The following is a 27,970-nucleotide window of genomic DNA, read 5'->3' on the forward strand; positions in this document are numbered from 1 at the left end:
GAACTCGGGCAGCAAAACGTAAAAACATTTGCTGGTTTAGCACAAGCATATAACCACACAAATATAATTATGTACAATATTGCTCCAGGGACTCATACTCACGTAGATGAGGCCAGAGTAGTATCTCTCCTTTAGGTTGTGCAGAACGGACGCTTCATTGAGGCAGGTGAGCTCAGCCATGTCCTCCACCTTGCTGAACTTGGGCGGGTTCATCTTCTGGATGTCGTCCTTGTTCACTTTGATCTTTTTCCCGGAGTCCGCCAGCTCCACCGTGCACTCATCGCCGCGCTCCTCCTTGATGGAGCCGGCCTCAAAGCCCAGGCGCTCCGAGGGGACCCATACCAGCTTCTTGGTGGCCCAGTCGGCCTGCGCCAGCGGGTTGTTAACCAGGTTGCGGTCTACATACAGAAACTTGTCCGCGTCTGACATGGTGGCTGTTTTGGTGGAAAGAGAGAGAGAGAGAACAGTTAGAATGAGAAACTCTGACATAGACTCAGTGTAATAAGGGTTACAAATTATGTTTATTGAATCTTAAAGCCATCATTGCTATTCAAAATTTAATCGCTTTAGTGAAAAATGCTTTTGTCTAGTAGAGCACATGCTAAAAATACATCATTATCTGGTCTCCAATGCTCCTCAAAGGAGGAACAAAGAAATAACTTTGAGTATTTTGTAAACCAAAGTCTGAACAGGGAAGAGACCTGATACAAACTGAAAACCGGTTTTGAAACAAGTATTCAACTTTAATGTTCAGAGTAAGTTCAACATTATGAGACCGATAAAGAGAATGAAACTCTTCCTGCAACATAAGAAAACTGAAGTAAGAGGGGCAAGCTTCAAATTCACTAATTCTAAATAAATCCCAAAAAGGTAGTTCATACTGATTTCTTATTTGCATACATACGTACACGTCTAAGTGCAACACTATATTTCTCAGTTACTCAGGAATAGTTTTGCACGCAGCTTTGTGATCGTAAACATCTTGTTGGCACAGCGGTGAAATGGCCTCACTTTATTGAAAGTGACTCAACCGGTAGAACCAGAACCAGGAAGGAGAAAGTGTGCAAAATCCAAGTCATCAAAGTCGCAATAACGCTGCAGCGCTGTGGGGAATTAATCCAGCGTGGGCCGCTGTGACTGACAGCGCAGCCCCGGGCTGTCCGTCCAATTATCATTCCAAAACTGCAGGAGCATGACACCATTTTCGCAGCGACACCACGGCTGTTGATGCCGAGCGTTTTCCCCTCATCTGATAGGACACAGAGCCGTCTTGTGTGTATTATTCAATCTGCTGTGATTTTTTAAAAAGAAAATCACAGCAGAGGTCAGGTTAAGTTTGAATGCTTTAACTAATTTCTACAAAGTGAGCTGCCCTGTGGGAAATGGATGATCTGAGTTCATATACTTGACAGAAAGAAAGACACTTAACCCCAACAAGCTGGGGTTCCCAAAGCTTAAATTAAATAATAAACAACAAGAAAGGGTCAGGAAGGAAGTGTTGCTAATCATACACACTACACTTAGTATGACCAATTATGTTGTTTTGCTTTAACACATGAGATTAGTCAAAGGTTTGTAGAAGAAATCAGATTCATATTAAGCTGCCCTGACTGGGCAGACTATCCAAAATATGATTATTTTGTTTTTATTATTATTTTGTGTACACCAATATCTAACCACCAAAAGGTTGTGGCAGGGCTTTTACAGATTAATCAAATTTTCTGTTTTTAAAGATTTTATTTTAGAAATAATTTAATTATAGAGACATCAAGTTGGTGTAAAATAAATGCCACTGACGTCATCCGCCTTCCTGTTTTCTGGGGAAACCAAGCTGAAGCAAGACTTAAACGACCAATTAGGGGCACACATTTATCATATTATTCATTGTGATAAATTTAAGAATTTGTATTAATTGTTACAATAAATTTCAGCTAATGATATTTTAATCTGCCCAAAACGTCTTTATTGTGATAATTTTACCGTTCTCTACTGTTCAACAAAAGCATTTGAAAGTACAGTTACCATGTGCAGTTTGGGTTACAACTACAATGAATACAACTACAATATTGCAATTTTTAAAAAGAAATCTGAATTTGGCAACAAAAACTGGCATCAGTTGATCAAAGCTTTAGAAATAAACCAAACTCTGGATACAACTCTGAAGTTCTGATGATGCGCCGCGATTTAAAAGGCTGCCCAGTTGCCTAGGAATAGTCCCACTCGACTGATTTTTCTCATGACTCCCTGGTCTACAGTCTGAACCTTCAATGCTAACTTCATCTACCAACTCGTCCCTGGTTGTCCAACAGAACGTGGGGTGAACCAACCGTGTTTTTTCTCCATCCCAACTGCCTCTCCCCTCTGCTGAGCTGTAACTCCCCTCCTTCCAAGCTGTTTATCCAATCTTTTCAGGGTCACATTCCTCCCATGCTGACCCCTTTATCAGGGAGGACCAACCAGCAAAGGCATTCAACAAATTTTTGTCTTCCGTCCTCCTCGTCTTGCGTCTTCCTCAGACATATTTTCTGACGCTTCCTCTCGTCTTTGTTCGGCCCTTGTTCCGATCCACCAGCGTTTTTACCCATAAGGCCTCAGTGAAGTGATTGTTCTTCTGCAAAGCTGCAGAGATCCTTTACCAACACACAGAGAACTAAATGCAAAGCAATGAATGTCAATGACTATTCAAAAAAATCAAACAAATCCAGATTTTAACGTTTTACTTTTATGAAATAATTTCATTAAACGACACAAAAAGTGCTGATTGTAGATTCATCCATTGTTCTTACAATGTTGGAAGTAATGCTTTTTTTTTCATTTTTGCATAATTTTCCACAAATATCAGGATCCCAACCAATTATTTTCTCCATTTAAAAGTAAAAGCTGAAAGTATAATTGTTCCATATTTAAAATAAATTTTCCTCATAAAATGTAACAAGTTGTCTTCTTTTTTTTTTTTCAAAAAGTCAGTTAAAGTTTAATGAGGGAAGCGAGTTATTTTTCCTAGATGGTTCTTTACAGTACGGCTTGCAGACTCCTGACATTAGATCAGGAAGATTGACATGCCAAAAAACAGGGGAAAAAAGAATATATAAATGTATTAATATTTGAATAAAAGGGAAATGAACAAATTGATTCATTTATATCTCAGTGTTCTTATTATCCCTATTTGATGGTGAGAGCTGAGTTTCACAGTGCTCTGTAGCAAAGCAACAATGCAATATCTGAATAACTTTGAAGATTTAAATACAAAGATTTACTTTTCTACTAAACTTTTGAGACAAACAATTTAATTCCACATTTATTTCAAATATTTGTTACATTTCGGCCGTCAAATGATGACGTCTGGTATAGTTAGGCTCGAGCGCTTGACACAGAAAATGACTTCGACACACAAACCGTTTCTCCAGAGGACTGGGGACTAAAAATGACTATGGGTTATTTCAGTTCTCCAAGTGCCGTTCTATATAGAAAGTAGAGGAGGGATAAAGAGACCGCTCCAGACAGTTTAAAAGCTCGCCCGTCTCCTGAAGCTCTGGATGTTGACATTGCAAATAAATAAAATTAAAGGAGAGCAATCAAACTCACTAGATCCCTAATAATTAATGGATTTGATGCCACCCTAAACATTCCAGTGAGTAAGATGCTAAAAATCTTGCAGTGGGAACAATGTGATGATGGAAAATAAAAGAAGTATTCTACAATAGCACAATTTTAACATTGTTGCGATATTGTTCAGCCTGTAAAATTAACAATAAAAAGGGAAACTTAACAAGGAAGAGGAACCATGAAGTAACACAAAAGAGAGGAAGAAAGACTCCAGAGAGCAGACTGTTACAAAGTGACACAGCAGCCTGAACGTGGAGGAAAACATTAGGGAATGAGGGGAAAGGGAAAGAGGACCAAACTACTCTGCAAACAGCAACAAATCTTATCAAGTATTTTTGGTTTAGTTTCTAGTGCAAATTTCTTAACACACCTTAAATAAGACGAAAATAACTCACAAGTAACTTTCCAGAAAGAAATGAGTTAGTTTCAAGCCAAATTCCTTAATATTGACAAAAAACTACTAGTTCAAAGGCAGATAATTTCACTTACAACATAAAAGAAATGTCTCATCTTAGTGTAATAATCTGCTGTTGAACTAGTACCTTTCCATTATTATTAAGGATTTACTGACTTGCAACAAGCTCCTACTTCTGCCTGAAAAATTACTTTTAATTTAGCTTTGTCTTAATTCAAGTGCATCAAAATATTTGCATTACAAACTAGAGAAAAAATATTTGGGGAGGATTTGGTGTTTTTGCAGTGCGGCCTCTTTTAGAAAAGAAAGCCAAACTTATAAAACCCGGACCATCCAATCACTGAACGCTCATTCTGCCTCGCTTCATTTCCTTGAGCTAACACAGCTAATAATAATAATAATAATAATTAAAAAAAAAAAAAAGTCAAGACAACCTCACACAGAGTCTGATCAAGTACAAACAGGCTCTCCTCCTCCAGCTGTGTGTGTGTGTGTGTGTGTGTGTGTGTGTGTGTGTGTGTGTGTGTGTGTGTGTGTGTGTGTGTGTGTGTGTGTGTGAGAGAGGGGAGAATCTATAAACCAGCTGTGCTGCATTTACTCCTCTATTGAGAGCATCATCAATCGAAGAACAGGGTCAATAACTCTTCACTCCCCACCAAATGCATCCCATCACGGCGCTGTCCAGCCATGCTTATCCTTGGCTGACTTCCTCATCCTGTGGTTCTTGTTTAGCGCTGTTGACACTCCAGACAGTTTGATTTCAACCGTTTACATGAGCCGTTCCAGCACATACACATGTCTATTTCTGCAGATTTTGGCCCTGCTCTCAGCGATGAAGCAGTCAGGTTTTTAAATGGGAAGGGAACAGGTCTCTCCTCCTCCTCCTCCCAAGCTCATCTCGGAGAGGGAAGGGTGGGACAAACAGAGGAGAGGAGAGGAAAGAGGAAATTACAAGTTGAGGAAGCTATTTTGCCATCTGGGGAACTTTGTTTAGGTAGGGTAACATGTTGGGCCTTCTATTAAAAAAACAAACAAAAAAAGCCCCTCAGCAGCAAAGGATAATTGCTGCTAAAGTCATTTTGCATTACAGAGCAGCACATTCCTCTAAAAAGCAGATATTTTGATCTCAATTATAGACTTTACTGGCTAAAAATAGACCCACATCAGCTTAACCAATGGCTGCCAGATGATTAATTACAGTTGGATTAAATTAAACCGTGTTTGTTTATTTTTAAATTTAAACGCCGCTTTCGCAACTCAGTTTCAATTAGGCCAGCCACAGTTATCGGCGCGAGTTTTAAAAGACGTTGCTTTGAAAGGAGAAAAGCCTTTTAGTCCTGCAGTTGTTTAGAAAGATTATCCAGTCACTAAAAGCACAATGTGATGTGGAAGCTTACACCACACCCAGCCATGTAAATAAGGTAAACAGTTTTAGTAATGAGCAGAAACCAGAAGCAGAATAGGATATGCTGGCAAATATGGGGGATGCAAGATATTTTCGGCATGCATCGGTATCGACCGATATGAGCTGTGAAATTTAATACTGGCCATTCGGTCAAAATAACTCACTGATATAAAAGGTGTTATTTTATGATGCGCGCAGCACAGCATGTCAAATTTGCACTGTGGGTGTTGTCATTGTCTTAGAGAGAGCAAATGTCATAAATAAATTTGACATTAAACATAATGTAGGTTGAAAGTGTTCCATCATTTTCACCCTCCTTTATAGCATTTGCATTTGGTAGCAGGCTAAATTGACAAATATAATGCATATTTTAATTCCACAGTAGAGAAAGCCATATAGTTTCAATAGAAAAAAATATTGGTAATCGGCCAAATGGTTTCTTTATACCGACATGTCGGGTATCGACCAAAACTCCAATACCATGTGCTATCCCTAGCAAATATATTGACTATTAGACCAGCTGATTTCACCTGTGTCTAATTTAAACCCAACTCTCTCTCCAATCCATTTCGTTCAGTGACATCGTCGCCATATTTTTGAAGTCTCAAATCACCAGGTGGTTCTTCCAGCGTTGGACCAGAGTGAACTTTTTTGGGTGGTTGAAACTCTGGAAGATTTCAGGTACTTTCAGCCAGTGGAAGCTGAAACGTAGACTTTCTATAAGCTGTGGCTAAATGTCAAAGAGAAAAGATAATCGGGAACACGGGTTGTTGTTGTTTAAAAAAAAGAGAATAAAAAAAAAAAAGGCCAAAGAACAAATTCCTCGTCCATCATATGAGAACTTATCTCATTACAACGCTGAATCCACAGCTTGCTGTTTATTTGACAATAACCAATAGGGAAGAGCACCAGCCCTTTTTCTTAAAGAGATAAATACAAACCTTTAGGCAGACGGTGAACGATTTCTTCAATCAACATTCCTGTTTGTCAGCAGTATTTCTCCTAAAAGGAATGCTGCTTTGCGTCCAATAGTTCCAAAGGACCAAATGATTTATTTCTAGTACTGCTCTCGTCTTCTTTAAACCTCATAATTCTTTACGACTCACTTCATTTCCAGGCTGTCTTTTCTACTTCACCCCAGGCATTTTTAAAATGCAGTTCCCGTTTGTGGTCTCTCTACCTTATCACTTATCTGTTGTGAGTCACGAGCTAACCAGATATCTATGCAGCATCCTCAAACAACCTGTTTATTTGAAAATGAGGACATCTGCCACGCAGCATGATTTAGATGTATGTGGTAGATGAATGACCGACGGCAGCAGGAAGATGAAACAATTACACAGCATGGTACAAAGTTCAGGGTCTAAAATGTGTGTCGTGCATGTCTTCCGCAATCTATAAAGCACTAACCACATCGCATTTCCACACAGGTATGCTGCTCACATCCACACAAAACTCTGTTTCACTACACGTACAGTAACTTGGGCACTTTTTGTCAAAGATTTAGCATTATTTTTATTATTATTAAGTTTTATTATTTTTCTGGAGGGGTAAAATACAAGGGTTTATCAAGGTCCCTTATCAAGTAGTCAATCTTTAAACTGGCACACCACAGACTGAAGGGCGGTGATGTCTAATAAAGCAGTACACCATGACCGCAGAGGTGAAAAGCACATCTAGTTGAAGGGTTTGGTCAAAGCCTGCTTTGTGCATCAAGCCTTTTCTTTAAATTGTTTGAGCCGGAGTCATTTCCAGGCATTGTCTGACGCTAATGAGGTTTTCCAGGTGCTGCTGTGGGGAAGAGGATGGAGGAAAGGTCTGGAAGGTCTGGGTGGTAACAAGAAGGTCAAGCAGAAGAAAAACAGAGGGGTTGTGAGATCTAAAAACTGAGAGAAGAAGTCAAAAATCTGTGAAGTGGTGGTTCAAATGTGCATTGACACTTGGGCTTAGCGAATGGCCAATATCGCCCCAATGGCTATTTTTGTGTTAGAAAAAATTTGGAGGTGCACAAGCAAGCATAATTTGGAAATAATGGTGTGTGAAGCCAACGGGCAAGTGCAGGGACGGCACAATTGATGAGCACTCCGTCACACTCAGTTCAAGGCATCAACTTTGTTCATTTATTTGAGATATTTACAGTTTCTTTCACTTCCAGTATTAAACGTGCACTAGAATTTAAAGTTTATCCAACTTTGAGAACGTGTTTTTGCATTATTATACCGTTGCAGCTGCATTATTATGGAGTTACTACATGAAATTGGTCTCAAAACAACATTATCGTAATAACTTCTGGGACAATTTATTGTCAAGCAAAATTTGTTTTTGTGACAAATCTTTTGTTTCTTCACCATTTGGCAAATATTGAATTTTCGTGTCCAACCAGGCCAGTCAATCTCAAAAACAAACAACAAAACCATGCAGGCGATTTCTCTCACCATCTCTTTTCCACATTCTCAAGATTTCCCAAACTGGCATCAAACAGCTACAACATATAGACGTGCTTCAGAAGTGAGAAAACGAACTGACGTTCATATGGTAAACTAAAGACCTCTTAGTTTTAAAGTTAAGTCAAGTTGTCATCCACACTTGCAGCTAGATTTTGTTTTTCATAAAGGCAGACATGCTTCTGTTATCCATTTGCAATAAAGCAACATCCAGTAAGTCAACACAGGCCTGTAAAGGAAAGCCTTTCAAAGCTTTCATAGTTTCAGAACCTAAAAAAAAGAAACTAAACAAAAAGACATCCTGCTGCGGACAACAGAGAACCACCCAACATCCTCCGATACGCTCAGACCGAAACCTTCCAGCAGCACTGAACAGCTTCAGCTCGCAGTGCAAGTCGTCTGCATTTAATTTCGTCTAGCCTATGGTACAAAACTCTCCCAGGGGGGGCACTTGTGTGTGGACTTTGCTGACACATGAATGATGGAATGCAATAATCTCTGCAGGGGGCTCCAGAACAGCACCAAAACTGGCTATAAGAACATAACCCAACCCAAAGGAGAAAGACAGAGAGACAGAGTTTCACAATACAATATCAGGAGTTGATTTAACATGATGACTATAATGCAAAAACAGGATATGACACGCTCAGTGTCACTCAGCGTGACTTTTTAAGGAACATTGTCCCGAGAGACGAGAAGAACGTGAAACTTTAAGCTGGTGGAACCATATTTAGGCAGAAAAGTGGAACGTTTTATTGCTTCTTGGCAGAAAACCGCTGATCTGACAAATATGGTTCTGATTACAAACTGAACCACAAAGACTCCCGATGAGTACCTGACCACATCCAAAGGGATGCATGTAGGCTCCGATAAACTGCTTTAATAATTGGTAGGATTTTTTTGCGATATATTTGGATCATTTTGCTTCTGGTTCAGACACTAAGCCTCCCTGTTTGCAACTCTCCAAACAATTAAGGAGTGCATGCATACCGCAGACTGTTTGCCATGCCACAGTGCAAACAATGACATGCCATCTAAACACTAAATGCACTGACAAAGCCTAATCATTGAGTCGACGTTAACGTGATGAGACCTGATGAGAATGCGACACCTCTCAGACTCCAGAGAGATGACGGCTTAATATCCCGGGATCTGGATCTTTTTTTTTTCCAGCAGAATGAAAAGGTTTGCTGAGCCAGACTGCAATTAAAGGCTCTGAAACGAACGACTAACCACGATATACGCTGACAGCTCTTTGTCATTGGGGCACGAAGACAAAACATTCTCGCCTTGATCGAGCGCCCGTCAAGTTCTCTTTGCCCAAGGCTTTTCATTATTTTCCTTAAACATAGAGCTCCTCAAAGCTGGTTAAAAAAATAACTGCATTCATCATCTAGGAGTGCTTCTCAAATTAACAAAACTGGATTGCTTTAATGCCTCTTGCTTCGGGAATTTGCCTTTGAACGTTTCTACTCCAAGCAAGTAGTGGATTTGAAACTTTTTCGTCACGTTAGCTGCATTTCCAGTACAAAAACTTTTGCGATAGTCTGTTGATGTCGAAAAGAAACAATTTCGCAACAATTGTGATGTTTCCGTTAAACAAGAGATGGAATTAAAAACCACACCAGAGTTTGTTAATGCAGTAAGTCGAATGCAAGTAAACATGAGAAATATTCATATTTCAACCACAGCGCTAGCGCCTTATTGAGGCAGAAAGCTTCTTATACTTGGGAGCAGCTATGTGTTTATTCAGCGTTTTGGGAAAATTGTATTAGTCGATTTTACAGGAGAGTGGAGGATTCAACACGTGTGAAATGTGAGAGCTCTGGTGGAGAAAGTTGCGCATCGTCCGAGGAGGCCAGTGCCTACAAATTAGCACGAGTTGCTAATGAATAGAAACCCATATGATGCAAAGAAAGTGTTTCCATTGACGTTTTACAAGCTGAAAAACCACCGAATCCCAGAGCAAAACCGTTTTGTAAAAAGCAAAGTTCTTGCAAAATTGCCGTGTTTCCGCTAAGCAAACGTTTTTTTTCCCCAATTGCAATTTGCACAATTTTATTGTCCAGGGAAACAGAGTTTATGTTCCATTAACGCAACACAAACTCTGTCTTCTAATTAGAGACTAGAGAACGATTGACCAGGCTTTATATTAAGGTAGTGCTGCCCCTCCTCTACTTGTTTGCTGCATTAGCAGTTACCAGGATGACACAAGGCCACACTACATTTCTCCCATCCTTCCAAGACTTTGAGTCAAGTTATTTGGAAATATTCCTGGTTGTGAAACAGGCAGATTCCCATCGTCACCCATTACTTTAACACTGTTTCAAAACTTCAGCTGGCGAGCTACAAGCAGCAGCTTTGATACCTGAGCAGACGATGTGACTGATAAATGAGCAAACATTGTATCACCTTGTTACAATAAACAAGGTATTACAGACTTCTGGCATTACTCTATGAAGATCAGATGGACAAATCAGTATGGTAAACATGTTCATTTGAAATCTGCTACTAGCTTAATGAGTGTTTTCTAATCATAGGTCTATCTATTGATGTCAGAACCACAATACCGAGTGTGGGAGACTGTTTTTGCTGCAGCTGAAACAATTGTAGCTCTCATTTTGAATAAAAAATAGACATTTAGGTACATCTTTTTGCATCAACACTATAAACTGACACTGTCTCTTAAATAGGACTGTAAAAATTATGTAGATTTATTCCAGCCACTGAATAAAGTTCCCAGAGAGGATGATGAAAATATCTTTTAAAATAAAAATGGAAGAAAGTCAGACATTAAAAAGACTCCAACTGTTCTCATTAATTAGTTGCAACTATGTTCTTGGTGTGATCTGAAATACATTTTATTGTCCTTTCAAACTAACCCACTTGTTGTTGGGTTTTGGGGGCTTTTTGTCACAGAACCTCTGGACACTTTATTGATACAGCCAATATTAAAAGGGACGGTGAAATCTTACATAACGGAAATGCGTCCATTCCACATTCCCAACCAGATGAAAGTATGCAGGCCTTTTACTCCGCATCATTTCAGGAATTTACCTAAAGACTTCTAAGAAAAGGAGTATGTATAAATCAGAGCGGCCCAATCTATGGGTCGTGTTGTCTCAGATCAAGGCGGTAAAGAACAGCTCCGAGTTTTTTTTTTTTTTTTTCAGTCCGCCGGTAAAGCGGTGACGCCATGCTGCCAGTCAGACATGTTACCAGCCCGTTTCTGACCGTTACTCTTCCAAAACTTCACCCACGAGCTGAGCAGCTGCCCGCTACCGAGCTGGGGGGATTTGCTAAAGAGAAGCCCCATTCTTTCACCCGAGTTTAAACTCTTCATCGTGTTTTCCCAAGAATTCATTCAAATAAATCACTTCCTGCCGCCGCGGTCCTGCAGTTTAGCCTCTCCGCTACAGCTCGGTTTGACGGCCTGTAGCGGAGAGTAGTGTAACGCGCTCGCTTTTGTCGTTTCCAAACGGCCGATAAGTGCGTTAGAGTTGCTCAGCGGAAGAGAACTACAGCTAAATCTCAGAAGGAGGCTCCGCTCCACCCAGCTCGGTTGCTCTGAAGTTGCAAGCGGTCAACTAAGCGAACCGAGCTTCCTGGTTCACTGCACTTGCTGCTCTGACCAACCTACTCAATGAGTTCGTTATAAAAAAGCACCTAGCTAAGCACGAGCGCCTGAAAAGAGGTAAGCTCACCTGGGGTTTGGTTGCTGCTCGCCTTTCAGAAGATGGCTATCAACAACCGCAGGGCTCAGTCAGCGTCGCCGGAGTCAAAACTTCTTTTTCCTGTCGACAGAAGAGAGTTCAGACTAAACTACAGCGCTCGCTTCCTCCCTAAACTTCAGTCACCGTTTCTATCGCTTTTTTCCCCTCCTTCCTTTCTTTCTTCGCTCCCTCCTCCCTCTTCTGCCCTCTGCTTACTGGTTCGCTCAATTTCACTCGAGCCGGGGTGCGGTCCACGAAGGGGCGGGACCAACTGCTCACGTAGAGTTCCGCCAGCCAATGGCTCGAGACGTCTGATGATCCCCAGCACTTTCAGCCAATCGGGTTCCGAGTAAGGCGGGCTAAAAAAAAAAAAAAAAGATTGACAGCGGATAGGCGGACCCAAACGCCACAGAGAAAAATGAACTTGACAAGAGTTGAGAGAAGAGGGCGGAGAGGGGATACCGATAAACCCCACGTTTAATGAGCCTGGTATGTGCATGCTTAGGATTTTTATGACCATATAAGTACTAGTCACTTTCAGGATGAGCTAGGTTATCCGAGGGTCTCCCCTTATGTGTCAGCCTGCTTTAGTTTGAACACTGTGTCCTTTGAAACCAGCTGTTTGGTACTTTTGTGGTCCAAATTTGCCCAAAAAAGAAAAAGTTTGAACAATTCCACACGAAATGTTCAGTGAAAGATTCGGGAAGTTGGACATTTACACGACAGACCAACAGGAAGTAGAACATAGTTGTAATGTAGAAGATTGGCCCCTGAATGAATTTGAAAATGTTTTACAGATGAAAATATAGAAAGCGCATTGTGCATTTGTATTCACGCCCTCCCCCTTCCCTTGGTGTGTGTTTATGTGGTGCCCAAATTGTCTGCTTGAATGAAGGTCCTATTTGCACCTTCTCATTCATGGAACGCATTTGTTGTTGAAAGAGGTCAGAAGTCAGCAAAGAGAGGAAAGTAGGCTCCGAGAAGCGTTGCGCTTGTAGAGATTCACCACAACTTCTGCAAATGTGTCTTAGTGGTAAAATCAAATCACCCAATGCTTTTGAGACCTGTTTCTACCATAGGAAGGAAAATATTTCATAGAAACAACTCATAGTTGCACTCCTGGGAAAAAAAAATAAAAGAAAAATAAATAAATAACCCAGAAAATGGGTAATGTGATAAAATAAAGAACATTTTAAGGAGTATCAACAAAACCTTCTCCATTTTGCACAAATTGCAATACATTCAGCTTTGTGCAAATTAGCTATTCTTGATATTTCTCTGAAAAAGTTACATCTGACACAAGAACGTCGCTCCCACGTTATGCTGTGCTGCAATGTTGGATTATTTGCTCCAGTCAGTGAAACAGGTGAACAAGCCTTCGTGACCAGACATGTTTGCTACTCATGGGAACTGCTGCAGGTGACGATCTAATTAAATGAAGCAAAGAAAAACAATTCAACTGCCAAATCACACTCGACTTGATTTCTCGAAAGCTAAGAAGAAGGGAAAAAAAAGCAATATATTTTAAGAACTTGACTTTATGTTTCGAGATAAAATCAAGTTCTAACAAGGACGTGCTTCAAATGAGTAGTAAAAAGGAGGAGTTTTGCTAGGGGGAAGGGTGTGGCTGGGAAATGATGGATGTAAGTGTGATAGCTCTGCAGATCAGGACGGCACTAAATGAACCTGTTTTCACGCGTCGGTTCTGTGGGATTCTCACTGTGAGAGGAAATAAAGGTTCAGAGCCAATTCTCCTATCACAGGCAGCAGGGAGACATTAGCAAGGCAACATAAACAGTTTAGGTTTATAAGTTTATGCAACTTTTGTGCTGACAATTCAAATGATCTTTCTTAAAAACAGTACAATTGCTACGAGAAGGATTTTGAAGTTCAGCATTTTACAAGACGACACACTTATTTTCTGGAACAGACAATGACCCGTACAATGGAGCAGTGTGTCACAAGCTAGTAGCTTTGTTAGCGGACTTGCTTCAGCTGCTGAGTACAAGGAAAAATGGCTAGCATTAACTGTTAGCCGACGTTGACTAACTCTATTTCCCATGCTCATATGTTATTGCTGGCTAAAATATATATTTAAAGTTAGTTATTATATGAAAATGAGTTAATGAACAGGCAGAATTTGTTAATATTCTTTTGTAGCATGTTAGTTAATATTAGTAAGCCGTTTTAGCTGTGGTACAATCCACTAGCGTACCAGCGTGAGCATATTCGGTTAAATTTTGGATTACACTGTATATTTGTAACACTTTCAACCTTCAAAGCAAACTTTGTACGTCATTTCTTATGTCGAACTGTACGACTTTACAAACATGCATGGTCATTATTGGCATGAATGATGTTCCTAATGTTAGAAAATATTAGGAACTGTTGACCTTTTGACCTTTCCAATTCAACAAAGACTGTTGTAATTCAGCTCTTTTTAAAAAAAATTTAAAAAAAGCAGGTGCCGTTAAACTTTCCACTGTTGTCTCCTGTTAGAACAACAGCTAAAAGTTGTTTAAAAACCTAAAGTAATATGGCTGCCATTTTAACCTGGACTCGTTTAATCTGGGTTTTGAGGTCAAGTGGCTGAAAACATTCTACAGCGGGTAATATCCTGCATATTAGCATTGACTCTCAGAAATGTTGACATTTTCAAGCCAAGTTGTAGCTTAAACAGTGTAGCTGTTACCTGTTAGCCTACAACCGCTCCAGAGATCCCTTCATTGTTCCAAACACTCTCTGTGATGTTAGTATTTTTCTAAGTGGATGACTTGATAACTTCAGTTAACATCTCAAAATGTTACAAGTTACAAGTTGAGAACCAAACAGGATGTGCTCACTTGCCTTATTGAATAACTTGACGACAAAGTGAACCGATCCCAGTGCTACCCAATAACAGTACGTTTTGCAAATTAAGACACGAAATTTCCAAAGTAGCTTTTGAGAAACACGCCATGGAAATGCATCCCTCACTACTACAGGTAATGCTGTGTTTTAGAAAAACAGCAGCCATTTGGATATTAAGAGCAGCATTAATTTCAAACCTGGAACTCCAAATTTTTTATTTATTTTTTTTGTCATTCAAAACATACCAAACTGACTGTCATCTTTCTGATATATCACTACTTTTTAAATGGCAGGAGATCTTGAGTTGACAGTGTTTACCTTAATCTTTGAGAACCAATGATTTAAAGGAACGAGGCGGTCCCGCTAAGAAACAAATTGAAACAAAAACCAAAAAACAACCCGACTTGTTGACTGTTTTGTCTTCCCGCTGCACTTGCAGTGAGTCCCGCTAGATAAGAGACAGGAATAACAAGATCTGATGCAAACTTTGCATAACCTACACATCAATTCCTGCACCTCACAAACAAAACAAGAAACGTTCTTCCCCAGTTCTGCTCCCCCAAACATCGTGGTGGGACACGGCCGCAAACCTGAAATCACATTTTCAGCTCGACGTGTTATGTTTGCTCGCTTGCCTGCCGACGTCACAGGAATGTTTCCGTTGGCTTTCCCATACGTTCTGCAGCTTGGCAGAAAACGGCGGCTGCCCGGCGTGCCTGCCTGGAAAATTCAATAACTTTTCTCCCTCCCCTATAGGTCGGGCGGGAAGTAGCTAAAATATCAGCTCAGAGGTCAGAGGTCGTGTGTTTTCTTGAGCGAGACCAGATGCTCACAAGAGGGGGTGTATGTAAAGTACATGAGGACAAAAAATAAATAAATCAGAAATTTTTCCTTTTCATTGGTGTAAAAGTGCCAAATACAAACAGAAAAGGGGGGAATGAACAGAAACCTTACAGCAGGAAAAAAAAGAAAGAAAAAGAAAAAAAGGCAGGCATGAATAACCAAATATGGACACCTCTGACCTCAATGCCTCCCTCCCTCGCGCCCTCCTTCCTCCTCGCTAGGTTGGTTGTAATAGCAGCAGGGTGTGTCTGTAATTCAGGGTGTGTTTCAGCTAAAAGCCATTATATCATTCACTCTGCAAGAAAGGAGCCCATTCAGAGACCGCATGGTGATGGAGTGCCGCTCTAAACCACCTCAAATCCCTCCCTTACACCCCCCTATCCCCCCACCTCCCAGGTCCACTCTCACCCAGTTTAATTACTTTCGTGAAGTCGCGCGTGGATTTTCACACGCGCGACTCGTCTGGGAGGGAGTCCGGGCCGACGTGCGCCGAAACCTGGACAGAGCCCAGATTCCCGTGGAGTCCGGGAAGGAGTGGCTTGGCCCGGATCTCCTCACCTGAAAAGTTTCCCCTGAGCCAGTCATTATTTCTGAGTAAGACTGAACTCCGAAGAACATTCACGCGTCTTTCTTTTTCGTCGTCCGCAAGGCCTGCGGACGCCTCGAGGCGAAAGGCGTTTGTTTGCGCGCAGCCAGAGTACCAGGATTATTTATGAGCAGCTGGTGAGATAATGCTGTAATATCTGAGTGGGTGGATGTTTACGCGGCCTCGTGTCCTTTGGTCTCATCCTGCCCCTCACTCCTCCGTCCTCACTAATCAGCACACAGGAAGTATTGATAGGACGCATGTTGACTCACAGAGCCGGAGGAATGTGGGGTGAAGGAAAAACGCAACACAGCTCGTCTCTTCCTTTGCAAAGATTCCTCCTCTTTTATCATCCTCGCGTATGTGCTGCAAAAGCACCAGCAGTCCCTCTGGTACACGTGTGTTTTTGTTTTTTGTTTTGTTTTTTTTTGCTGCAGTGGGTGTTATTGGGATGTTGTCCTGATTGATTGTTTTTGTTTTTCCACTAACAATAGTTGAAAAATTAAGAGCTTTACGATACAGAAAAAAAAGGAGTAACATTTTGTTAAAAATTCACATTTTTGAGAAAAAAACCCCAGACATTTATGAGCTCTGAAAGTTAAATATTTTAAATTAAGCTCAGATTTTTTTTTTTCAGGGAATGTAAAAAAAAAATAAAGAAACAAAAAATGAAAGATTTTGAACTTGAAAAGTTGTCAATTTTCAAGGAAAAAAAACTGATGTTAGCTAAAAAAGTTTTTATTTTTAAAAAAATGCTTGACAAAAATCAGATTTTTAGATTTATCTTAGACATTTTCGCAAATAAAAAACAACCTTGAAAATTTATTTTTGAAAAGTTGAACATTTGCTGCAGAAAAACCTGGATTTTTTTTTTATATTAATCTAGAAGAAATCTCAAAATGTTCAACTTCAGCTTCTAAAGCTCACACATTTTGTCTAGAAAACTTCTTAGATTTCTGTCCGAGGAAAGAACCAACATGGTCATCAGCCGATATCTAACAACATATTGTATCGGACTGATAAACAAAAAGGATGAATAAATATAATTCATGTATTGCTACCTTTTTAAAATAATTCTTTACCAAAACTGATTTGGGGATGGGGGCAATCACCCATCTCTTTCTTACCAAAAGATGTTTTAGGGTAAGTAAATAAATATTGGTTATCAGCCATGACAGCAGTATTAATATCGGTAATGGATATAGGCCCAAACTTTCAAATCGGTGCTTCCCTCCATGCAAAGGTCTGCAAGTTCCTGCAAACAAATATTGAGCATAGCCCAGAACAAAGTACTGTTATGCATGGTGGTGGCAGTATCATGCTCTGTGGGTGCTGGTAGAGTTTATAGGACAATTCTGCTAGAAACTGCAAACCACCTGAGACTGGGACAGAGGATGATCTTCCAACAGCACAGCAACCATACAGCCAGAGCTGCATGGCATTAGAGTGACCTAGTCAAAGTCCAAAAGAGAGCCAATTTGTGGGAAGTTGTGAAAATCAATGCAGTGTGTTCATGCAGTATGTTTTGGAAAGAGGAAATGGGTCAAAATTACGTTGTTTAGAGGTTCAAAGCTAGCTGACGCAAACCCCAAAGCCCGGAAGAGAAAGGTGCTGACTCAGGGGAACAGGCAGTGACGGAGGTGCCGCACTTTTCAGATTTTTACTTCAAAACAATCCGTCTTTTAAAACAAAAAAAAAATAAAAATAAAAAAATAATTAAAAAATAAAAACTTCCAGTCATTCCAAAGTCTGGGTTTGTGAATGCGACAAAAACTTGAGGTGGTTCATGAAGAACCTCTGCGGCCCTTCTGGGTCAGGTAAACCCGACAACCAGGAAGGCAGCCAGTGTTTAAACTACAAATATGTCTCTGTATTTACTGTCAACATCGTCTGAGGCCCTTCCAGATCTGACTGCTGCTACAGATTTAGTCTGGTCCCCCCCCACACACACACACACACCTTCCTGCTTCCAGAAGCCTCCCCCCTCCCACCGCAACTTTCTTACTTAAAGCATTTTTGGCCTCCTGACAAAAGCAATATCATTTCAAACAAACATACAGCAAACACTGCCTCTGAGAAAAAGCAGGCAGAAAAAAAAACAGACGGAAGAATTCTGGCAACTCTGAGTTTTGCTCAGCGGCAGCAAAGCGAGAGCCGCTGGCTTCCCCTTGTCTCTCTTTTTTTCCCTTATATGGTCACAAGAGTGGCTGGGTAGCAGACAGAGAGAGAGAGACAGGGTGGAGGTGTGGTCTATTGTTTTTGGCGGAAGAAGTGAGCGACTTGTGAACCTTTGGTAGCTGTCGTCATCGCCACAGTCGGTCTCTTTCCTCCGTCTTGAGAGTGGATGAGTGTGTCGGACGGATTCCCGAGGGTCAGGGCCGAGGCCTTCACTCGGGTCATGTCAGAATACTCTCTGCTTGGATGAGTGATTCACAAAAAAACTAAAAGTGACCGCACGCAGAAGTGCAGACATCTCAAAGCGACGCAGGAATGTCTTTTATCTCTCTGTAGTTTTTTTTTTTTTTTTTTTTTTTGTAAATCTGGGCCAGCAGCTTCAGTCGCACCTGCTTATGTAACGCCGGTGGAATTTCCCCCCTGTTGCTTTGTCTTTGAATGCAGCTGTTGCCTGAATACCTCCTCATACGTTTATTTTTGTTTTCGCGATGATCTAATCTTCGCAGTCAGCGGCTCACGGTCCCGTCTACTGCGGGCTCGGTAATGACATGGCTGGATTGGGCTGGGAATTTTTTTTTTTTCTTTTTCTGCCTAGAAAGTCCTGAGAGGAAAACTGATGATGAAATCGGTGGGGAGAGATTTTCTCCCCATCGACAGAGATGGGGAGAAAAAGAGCACATTTTAGCAAAACTAAATAAATACATACATAAAAGGTGAATTATTTTAGATTAATCTCGAGGATTTTCTAGAGTTTCTGAGTTTGAAGAGTCGAAAAAGTTCCGAAAGGCGACAATTGAGTTTCGAAAGTCGAACATTTTCCACTTTTGTCACTCAGAAAATCTCCAAGAGTCAAAAATGTTCGACTTTTAAAGCTCAAACGTTTTCTTTTTTTTTTTTTTTTAGAAAATATCAGATTCACCAAAAGAATGCCACATTATTGCACTTTACGTTTAAAAAAGGAATTTAATTATGTATTTGCATGTTTTGTTATGAAAAGATTTAAATGCTTAAATAAAAAAAAAACTGTGGGAATGTGTCATTATTTAAAAATCCCATTTATAGTCAACAGATTAATCATTTGTCAAAATAATCGTTAGCTGTAACAAGCTTTTCCCATCATTCTTTCACGACAATCATGCGTATTCCCATGAGCTCTGACCAAATCTCCCTTCTCAGTTGGAGAGAAGCAGCACATCCCCGCAGAATGATGCTGCCACCAACATGTCATGTTACAGTCGACTTGAAGGGTTTCAGGGGTAGAAAGGGGGTCAAACACCGACGCACGCCACACTTTTCAGATTTTTACCAGCTGAACGCCTCGTTTACTTTTTCTTTCGCTTTTGTAGCTGCGCGCTGCTTTGGGAACACGGGACAAAATGGGAAAAGGCGTAAATGCTTCAGCAAGGCGGGCAGATTCTCAGCAAAACCTTCAGTCTCTGTTCTCATTGGCTGAGAGTCGCTCTCCAGAGCTCCTGCGTCGTCCCGTTATTACAAGGTTAATTATTCCCAGCGTCCGCTGATTAAAACGCCGACGCATCTTTTTTTAATCATCCGCAGCCATGGCAACTGTTAAACAAAGCAGACATCAAACCCATTTGCTCTGGAGAAAGAAACAGACAATGAGTTTCGCCAGGAGGTCAGAGGGTGAAACTAAAAATGAAAGGCTGAACAGACGCAGGCCTCGTTTTGTTGTTGCTGTTGGTTCTCAGACCGTGTGAAATAAATCAATCAATCAAAATTCAAAAACATAAATGCAGTTTTATGTTTTTGAATAAAAAACATAAAACTCCTACAGATGTAGGAGTGGGGACCGGGAGAGGTGCGAGTAAGAGGGCAGACAGTGCTGTCGGAGGGACGACATAAAAACAGTCATTTAGAGACATGATATTTAGTTAAGTGGAGGGTGGCGCGTGGGCCGTTCAGGAGCGGCGATGAGAGCTTTTATGGCGGCCGGAGCAGCAACAGGAAAAACAAAACAAAAAAAAAGCATGTTCAGACACACGGATAACAGAGCTGACTCGGACTAAATCACAACAATCTGACGGCTGGAGAGTTTCTGAGTTTTGTCCATGAGAAGCGTCACACTGGAGGTGATCTGTGACTTACGCAAACAGTTGTGCATTTTGAATTTCTATATTTCTGCAGAAAAAATAAAAAGCACAACAGAAATGTAACGATTCAATGGGCTCAAAGAAGGACATTTTTAATGAAAAAAACTAATTAAGTTACAGCTTAAAAATGTTGACTTGTAAAAGACAACCAGATTTTTAATACGCCGCGTGAGAAAGATGATTCAGTTTAGTCTAGTTTCTAGTACACATAGCTTAAAAAGAGAGAGAGGGGATTTGGGGGTTGTAAATCACTCAGTTTTGAGGGAAAGTTATTAAATCAACCTGTTCTATGCATGTGCGAAATCCCTGCACAAATCAAACTCTACAAATGACTCTGTGGTTGGAGCATGGAGGCCTGCCATTTTTTTTTTAACGAGCCACTGTAGCTGGCAGACTGACAGGAAACATGCCCACAAAACAAGACGGAGGCCTCGGGGAGGTGCAGGAGCACGAGGTGTGGCAGAAATTGTGAAGTCACGTGGCATAAAATGAAAACAGAGCAAGATGGGATGAGCAGAAACGAGCAAACGGTAAGAAATCGGCCGCAGAAATGTGATCCAGAAAGTAATCCAGTACAGTCAATTTGACCTAATAAAAAAAGATGTCTAAGGCTTTTGAGGTACATAAAGTAAAATTTTTTTTTTTTGGCAAGGGTTTTGTAGAAAGGCATTTAAAATCCCCTCTTCCACCCACCCGTAAAGACCCCTGACAGAGTAAACAGACCTCAGAAAGGTTGGCTACAGTTCTACCAGGAGCCAAGCAAGACGGGGCCCCATATTTTACAAGGAGGAATGAAAGCAGAAAGAATTTGTAGGAAAAAAAAAAGAAAATCCCACTGCAACACTTTCCAGAATGTCATTTGTGATTAAATTCAGCTGTAATTTACCTTCCGTTGCCCAATCAGAAAATACTGTGTGTTGGTCTATCCAGTGGCGACCCTAAGAGGGGAGACAGTGGGGACCTTGGTCCCCTCTTAAATTATGTCGTAGATGGGCGTACAGTCGTCTTCTTCAGTAAAGTCATAATTGTATAACACAATAAAAAAAAGTGATTAAAAATAGAGATAATTATCAATGATAACATTTCTATCAAATTAATCACTATTAATCTCTATGCCTAATATTGTAAGCTTGAAATATAAATATGCAGTTGTGGTTGTTGGTTGAATGGTGTCCCCCTCCTGCTGCCAAACTCCAGTCAATAAAAATACAAGCGATTACCCTTTTTTTTTCCTTTTGTTTTTGCAGCAGGAGAAATCAGGTAATGTATTTTTCCATAGCTCAACAGCAACTAAGGGAAAGCTACCCCACTATGATTGCATAAAAGTAGTAGCTAATGTGTTCAGGGGACGACGGGCAGATAAGACAGAATTTATATTCTCGTTCTTGGGTGCCCCGCCCCTTTCTGACGCCGCCCTCAGCATCTGCACATATCTAAAACCACTACTGTATGCACGTTTTCAAGATGAAAATGTTTTATTGTTTCAACCTAAGCATGTCTGAAGAATTTCAGTTTTCCAATGATTAAAAAAAAAAAATGAATTAATCTAGCTTTAAGTATTCATATAAAAAGTATGTGAAAGAAGGCAGTGTGATTAATCTGAATATGAAATATTACCGCGTTCAAATTTTCGTATTAATCACGAGTCAACATCGACAGCCCTAATAATTATATATATATTTTTAGTCCTGCTGGTCTGAAATTATGTTTAGGGAATTTTCTTGGTCCACCACTGGTTCTGTCACGTAAAAGCACAATAAAATATGCTGTTTATGGTGTGGAACAAATGGGAAAACGTTCAGGGTCATGGACACTTTGAGCTCTGGAGTATTGGGAGGATATCATTTATTCATGATGCAATGGGCATAATAAATCCACCTTCTTTAAATATAGAACATCTTGACTCCTTTATTACTTCAGTTGGTCATGTGTTTGTACAGAGTCCGTTTTAGTAATAAACTAAAACTAAGCTCATGTTTGCGGTTCCTGCTTGCCTTCAGGTTCACAGTCAGGACACAGAGAAGTACACCCACACACACACTCTCTTTCTCTCTCAAACACACCTTCTCTTCTCACATTATGAGGCATAACGGTGTAAAATGACCAATGGTGTACCTGGAAGATGTTAAGAGAAGCACCACCCTCTTGTGGACAAAAGCAGGAATTACAGGTAACAATGTCAGGTATTCATTATCTTCTTACAATCAAAACATCACTGCTAAAACTATAAATGTTTGTCCCTTGTGTTAATATGAACGAGTTCTTGTACAGACATCTTTTCCAACAGCTGGGCATTTCTATTAGGACAGAATTATGGAGCCATCACATTTATCAGAGACTGCAAAACAAAATGAAACAAAACGTTGAAGAGCCACGACGAAGAATTAGGGCCATGCTAAATGAGTAAAAACAAAAAATCATGACAATAGAGTTGTAATATTATGAGAACAAAGTCAGAGTATTATGAGAATAAAGTAGTTACATTTTGAGAATAGTCGCAATATTTTGACTTTATTCCCATAATATTAGGATTACTTCCAAACTGACAATTTTCTCTTGTAATTGTATGACTATTCTCATTATTTTTTTATTTTTTTTCCTTAGTATGTTCTTAATACTCCGTCATAAAATGCAAACACTCATCACTGGACCAAAAAAATAAACAGAGAGAAAGATCGAAGCAACAATCCAGAGCCAAAGCAGATTGTCTAGAGATGAGTATTAAAGAGTTGGCCAAGTGGGACTGCGGCACCGCCTGTCTGGCACGCCGTAATCTTAGGTAACAGCACCTTAGTGGTGGTGTACAGCTTAGGTGGGGGGGGGGCAGCCGGTTTATTGTCCAATGACTTTGCAGACAAATGAGTCCAGTTGATCATCGTCTTTGATCCCCACAAAGCGGTCGACGATGTCTCCTCCCCTCATGGCAATGACTGTAGGAACAGCAGACACCTGGAGAGGGACAGGGACACCTCAAGCTGAGTCAACCCTGCAGTTTCTCAAGTGGCAAAATGTTCGGTTTATCAGAGTACTCACCCCGTACTCAATAGCCAAGTCTGTGTGATCGTCAATGTCAACTTTTGCCATGGCAACGCGGCCTTTCTGTTTAGCAACAGCCTTCTCCAACCTCGGCCCGAGGATCTTGCAGGGACCACACCACCTAAAAACACCACCACCGCTGTGAGGACCTGCGTTTCCATTACAAATGTGCGCAAGACTTTGTCGATATTTCACTAATGAAAGACATAATTTTGCAATTGCTGCGTTTTCATTAAGAGACGCAATTAAACTCACATGTGAATAAGTTTGTGAGACGAGTCGTTAAAAAAAGAAAAAGCCCCGATGTCACCCTCCTACAACTTCCTGTCGTTTTCTTCCTCATTTCTGCCACTACTAGCATCTAGTTGTTGATCATAAGACTTGTGTGATGCTAAAAAAGTGTTTCAATTGCAGTCTTATGAAATACACCAATTCCAATACAGCCATAAACCACCCAATTCTGGCGCAAAAGTGTGTTTTTTTTTTTAAACAATTTTGGCATGTTTCCATCAAGCAAATTTATTTCCGTAATTCTAATGTGAGAAGTTAAATCTTGATGGAAATTGAGCTAGCGACTCAATTTGCTTAAAGACTCATCATCAAGCAAAGAGTTGTGAGAAGTAGAAGGGAGAAACTCCTGCCTTTTCATGTTGGGTCAGGACACCATTTAATGGTCCGGTGTATTCAAGAGAGTGTTTCCACCACCAGTTGGACTCGTACTGGGCAGGTGGGGTTCAACCTACCTTGTTCTACATTTTGTTTTATCCAAAGGGTCTCAACCCTCTGCTATTGAGAAACAAATACTTGCTGGAGGCGTGGACTCTGTTAAACGATTAGATCTGACTTCGCCCAATTGCAAACGTTTGGCTGTGACGTAGTAATGTGTGAAAGAAGCTATAAAGTTTAGTGGAAATTACGTGCGCCGTAAACAATCACCCCACACTGCAAAGAGAAAACTTTAATGGTTCAAGATTTGGAGCCAACACGTACAGACTTGCTTCGTTCACTTCCTCCTATGTCTTTGCCAAACTACAACGCGAGGCAGACCACAACTGACAAAACGGTGCAGAAACTCGACATCATTGTTCTCAGTTCACTGATTGGCCTGGATGACATTCATTGTGAGAAATCCAGTTAACTGGACAAATTCCAGATGGAGCACTGAAGGGAAATGAGGATGTAGCAAGATTGTGTAGGAAGGCAAATGTCAGGTTTAACCCAAACGCCCAAACACACATCGACAAATTCGTGCTGTGGGGAAGCTCTTCAAGAGATCTGAAGCCAATGTCCGAGGTGGTCAGAGAATTTTGTGCGGGTCACTGAACATTTTCAAAAAGAGAGTTTTGAAAATGATTGACTTACGTTGTCCTTTCAGATGCTCTGTTAAACAAAAGGAATTCAGACGCAAACATTTGTGAAAAAAAGAAACGAACTTCACCCCTCGAGGGGATTTCCTTAAGCTTAAAATGTGTCGGGAATAATTGCTATGGGAACCAGGAGCCTTTCTATTTGATAAATTTAGCACAGCCTCAAAACGTGACACGTAAAAATGATCCATGAAGCAGTCCTGGGCCCTGACAACGAAGGGTAAAACAGAGATGGATTGCTCTAAAGTTCCTGTTAGAAATTAAAAGATAGTTGTAAACGTCTCTCCCTGAAAAGATTCCTCGTCATCAGAAATCTTCAAAGTGCAAAATATTGGATCTCTACATTTATCTACTCTGATCACTTGTGCAGCTTATTACAAGACTTTCTAAAATTACTAATAACAGAATGTTGGATAAATTCATGCTTTTATAACATGACTGCAATGTAGATGAGATTAATTTACAAATTCATTTTGTGTTGTTTTCGTTCTTCTCCTTGCCTATTCGGCGGTCAGCTCACACTTAGCCAGAGTCAGCGGATTTACAGAGTTTGCGACTTAAGCTCGATTTTCACAGGTTCAGTTCAGTCTGACCTCTTTAAGGAAACCTGGACAGGTGATGCAGCACTCACTGCGCGTGGAAGTCGACCAACACGGGCAGGTCGCTGTTGATGACCCTCTCCGTGAAGTCCTCGTTGTCCTGAACGTTGAAGGAGACCGCCCGGCGGACGGCGTGAGACACGGCGAGCGTTCGAGACGGGGCGAGGAAGGACGCTCGGCTTGAGAGAGGATGAAGGGAGGTGGAAAACGAAGACGAGGTGACGGCGGACGACGGAAGGCAGCGGACGTCTTTCACAGAGAGCCTCCAGACTCTGCGTGCTAGGAACCGGTGTGCCATCTAAAACAGAAAAAGCAGAGGACGAATGTTTATGATTGACAAAGGACAGAATCAGCTGAGGTTTCCGAGTCGACGCTGTACAAGTGCGAGGAAAACAAATTTGCTGCCGTTCTGCACTTGTAGGACTGGATCGGCCTCCAGCTTCCTGTAATTTATGTGTGACGAACAAATAAAGTTAAACAAGAATTCCCCTACAGAGATAGTCTGTATGGAGAGCAAAAAGTGCCAAATTACAGTAAATTAATACCTTAAATAATGCATCAAAATTGTTTTAAAATTGGGGGGATACAGAAATAATTTATTAAACATTAAATTAATTATGTGTTGATTTTAGTTTTAAAAATCCCATAAAAATTTTATGAATTGTCTTAATTTGTTGACTTCATTAATCAAATTAAGTGGATGGGATTATGGCAGCTTCTATAATGCCTCTATTCACCTGGTTTGGTTTAAAATATTTCTAAGCAGGGCAGAAAGCGTTAGCCAATGCTAGCTAGCGGGCGGAGCTAAGAATTTTGGCTGAAGACTATGGCAGCTTCCTCCACTGAAAAATGAAACTTCAGAAACAGAAATCTGTAACGGACAGGATGTTCTGTGGCAAATGTTTTTGTGGGGGTTTTTTAGTGTTAATTCGTGATGCACTTGAACGTGATCTGTGCTCCCTGGTTGCCATGGCAACAAGTCTGCCTGCAACATTAAGCTGTCAGACTGAGAAAGAAAATAAATAAATACAATCACTCGTTTTTCTACATTTTTCCGAGGACAAATTGCATAATTTGTTTGTAGAAAGCGGGCGCGTTCAGAGCAATCATCAATATGAAATGTTTCATAAAGCATATAGAAGTTAAGTTAGTTACATTTTCAATTATGGATCCTACAGCGACAATTAAGTAAAATTAAATTGTTGGTCAACATAAAAGAGAAATTTGCCTTGTTCTCTCGTGTCTTTACAGAACTGACAGAAACCAAACTATTTATAGATTTATATGCAGAGAAAATATATATATTTTACATCCAGACACCAGCATCTCAGCTTTAAGCCAATTTAAAAAAAATATGTAAAATCCAGTAACATCGATGGTCACTCTAATCACCAACTGGCCCAACCAGACCCAAAAAGGTTTTTGCGTCTTTAATGTTTGCTATATTAAAGACACATTATATCTCGTCTGCTATGTTTACTTCAGCAGGACAAAAAGTTTTGCCAACCAGGTGAGGGACAGCTGTTGGTCAGAATCACACAACTGGAAAAATACAAAGTTTGCACTGAAAAGGATTAATTTGGTTTACGCAGAAGTTACTTATTCTGCTCTTGACGTGTTAAATAACTGTGATTGTTACACAACCTCATGTTGATGTTTTTGGCACTTGATAAAAATCAATGAAAGGGAAATATGTGACAATTCTTCACAAAAAATATGACTGAATTGTAGGTAAGCATTCAGCAATTACAGGCTGATTCCATACATTAGAATAATACTCTCAGCAATTCCTTCACCAAGTGAAAGACATTATATAGATTAATTGGATTACATATGTTTTAACATATTTATATTTAGTAGAATGTTTAATGCCTGCTAAAAGGTTATTTTCGAAAGGTACTATTATTCTGACAAGCCTGACCAGGAAGTATATTCTAATTTATTGAATAAGACTGTACGGCATTCACGTTTAAGTTTTAGCACTAAAAAACAACATGCATTCCAATAACTGTGGGTACATCAGCAGCCCTTTCCCCACCAACTTGTGACACAAAGTTACAGCCTCGCTCGCAGCCATGTCAAGCTGCTGTCAAGCTAAGCTAAACCATCCCGCACGTTAATGTCTCTACAACATCCTCTTCCTCGGGAACAGCAAGTCCTTTCACAGGACCTTTGTCCCGAGTTTCTGCTTTTGCTCGTCCTATAAATCTACCGGCTGCTCTCTCCTCCATTAATCCACGTTACGTATGACTTTGCCCTTCGTCCTCCGCCTCCTCCTCACCTCCTCACCCGCTGAGCGTCGTCCTCTCGTCGTGAACGAGACGCAACCCCCGCCCACCCCACCGGAAACAAACACTTAGACGGTCCGGTCCACAACGTCCCGCGGAGCAGTACCGAACAGAAAAGACACTTCTCGCCTTCACAGGCAGCCTTACCTTGCTGTTTGGTAACCGCTGAGCCTGGCCTCGCGGACCAATGAAGTGCTTCCGTTCTGGTGCCGTAGATCAAAAAGGGGCAGCGGAGGTTTTTTTTTTTTCTCCACTCCTCTGCTCCGTGAGTAGCGCCATCGTCTGGCCAAGTGGAGCAGTACACTATTAGAGCATCCGGCGAAGAAATGGTGTTCCCTCATTTTGACTCTATGTCCAGCTTTACTGTAACAATAGCACATACTCTTGAATGAAGCAACATAGTTTGATGAATGAGAAAAAGATTTAGCAATAAATTTGCACAACTGAAAGAGCAAAAACAAAGCCTATTTATCTATCTGTGTGTGTGTGTGTATACGTGTGTGCGCGCGCATGCGTGTGTGTGTGTACGCGT

The 27,970-nt window shown here is 40.7% G+C and overlaps 2 protein-coding genes across 3 annotated transcripts in view; both read right to left on the minus strand.

Moving 5' to 3' along the window:
• Positions 1-11,784, minus strand: part of LOC129363431 (myosin-9-like) — a 33,335-nt gene extending 21,551 nt beyond the window's left edge. For both annotated transcript variants that reach the window (XM_055035558.1, XM_055035557.1), the window contains exons 1-2: positions 11,575-11,784; positions 103-434 (exon numbers count right to left, since the gene is read on the minus strand). In XM_055035558.1, the coding sequence (XP_054891533.1) occupies positions 103-429 (327 nt within the window). In that variant the 5' untranslated portion in view covers positions 430-434; positions 11,575-11,784. The remainder of the gene's footprint in view (positions 1-102; positions 435-11,574) is intronic.
• A 10,192-nt stretch (positions 11,785-21,976) lies between these two features.
• txn2 (thioredoxin 2) lies at positions 21,977-27,576 on the minus strand. Its single transcript, XM_055036218.1, is given in 5 exon segments — positions 21,977-23,036; positions 23,038-23,097; positions 23,182-23,305; positions 25,183-25,448; positions 27,440-27,576. Coding segments are annotated over 4 exon segments (630 nt in total). The 5' UTR covers positions 27,440-27,576; the 3' UTR covers positions 21,977-22,856.
• Positions 27,577-27,970: the final 394 nt, after the last annotated feature.

The sequence above is a fragment of the Poeciliopsis prolifica genome, unplaced genomic scaffold, assembly GCF_027474105.1.
Source record: "Poeciliopsis prolifica strain line A6 unplaced genomic scaffold, Auburn_PproV2 SCAFFOLD010, whole genome shotgun sequence".
NCBI classification, from domain to species: Eukaryota; Metazoa; Chordata; class Actinopteri; order Cyprinodontiformes; family Poeciliidae; genus Poeciliopsis; species Poeciliopsis prolifica.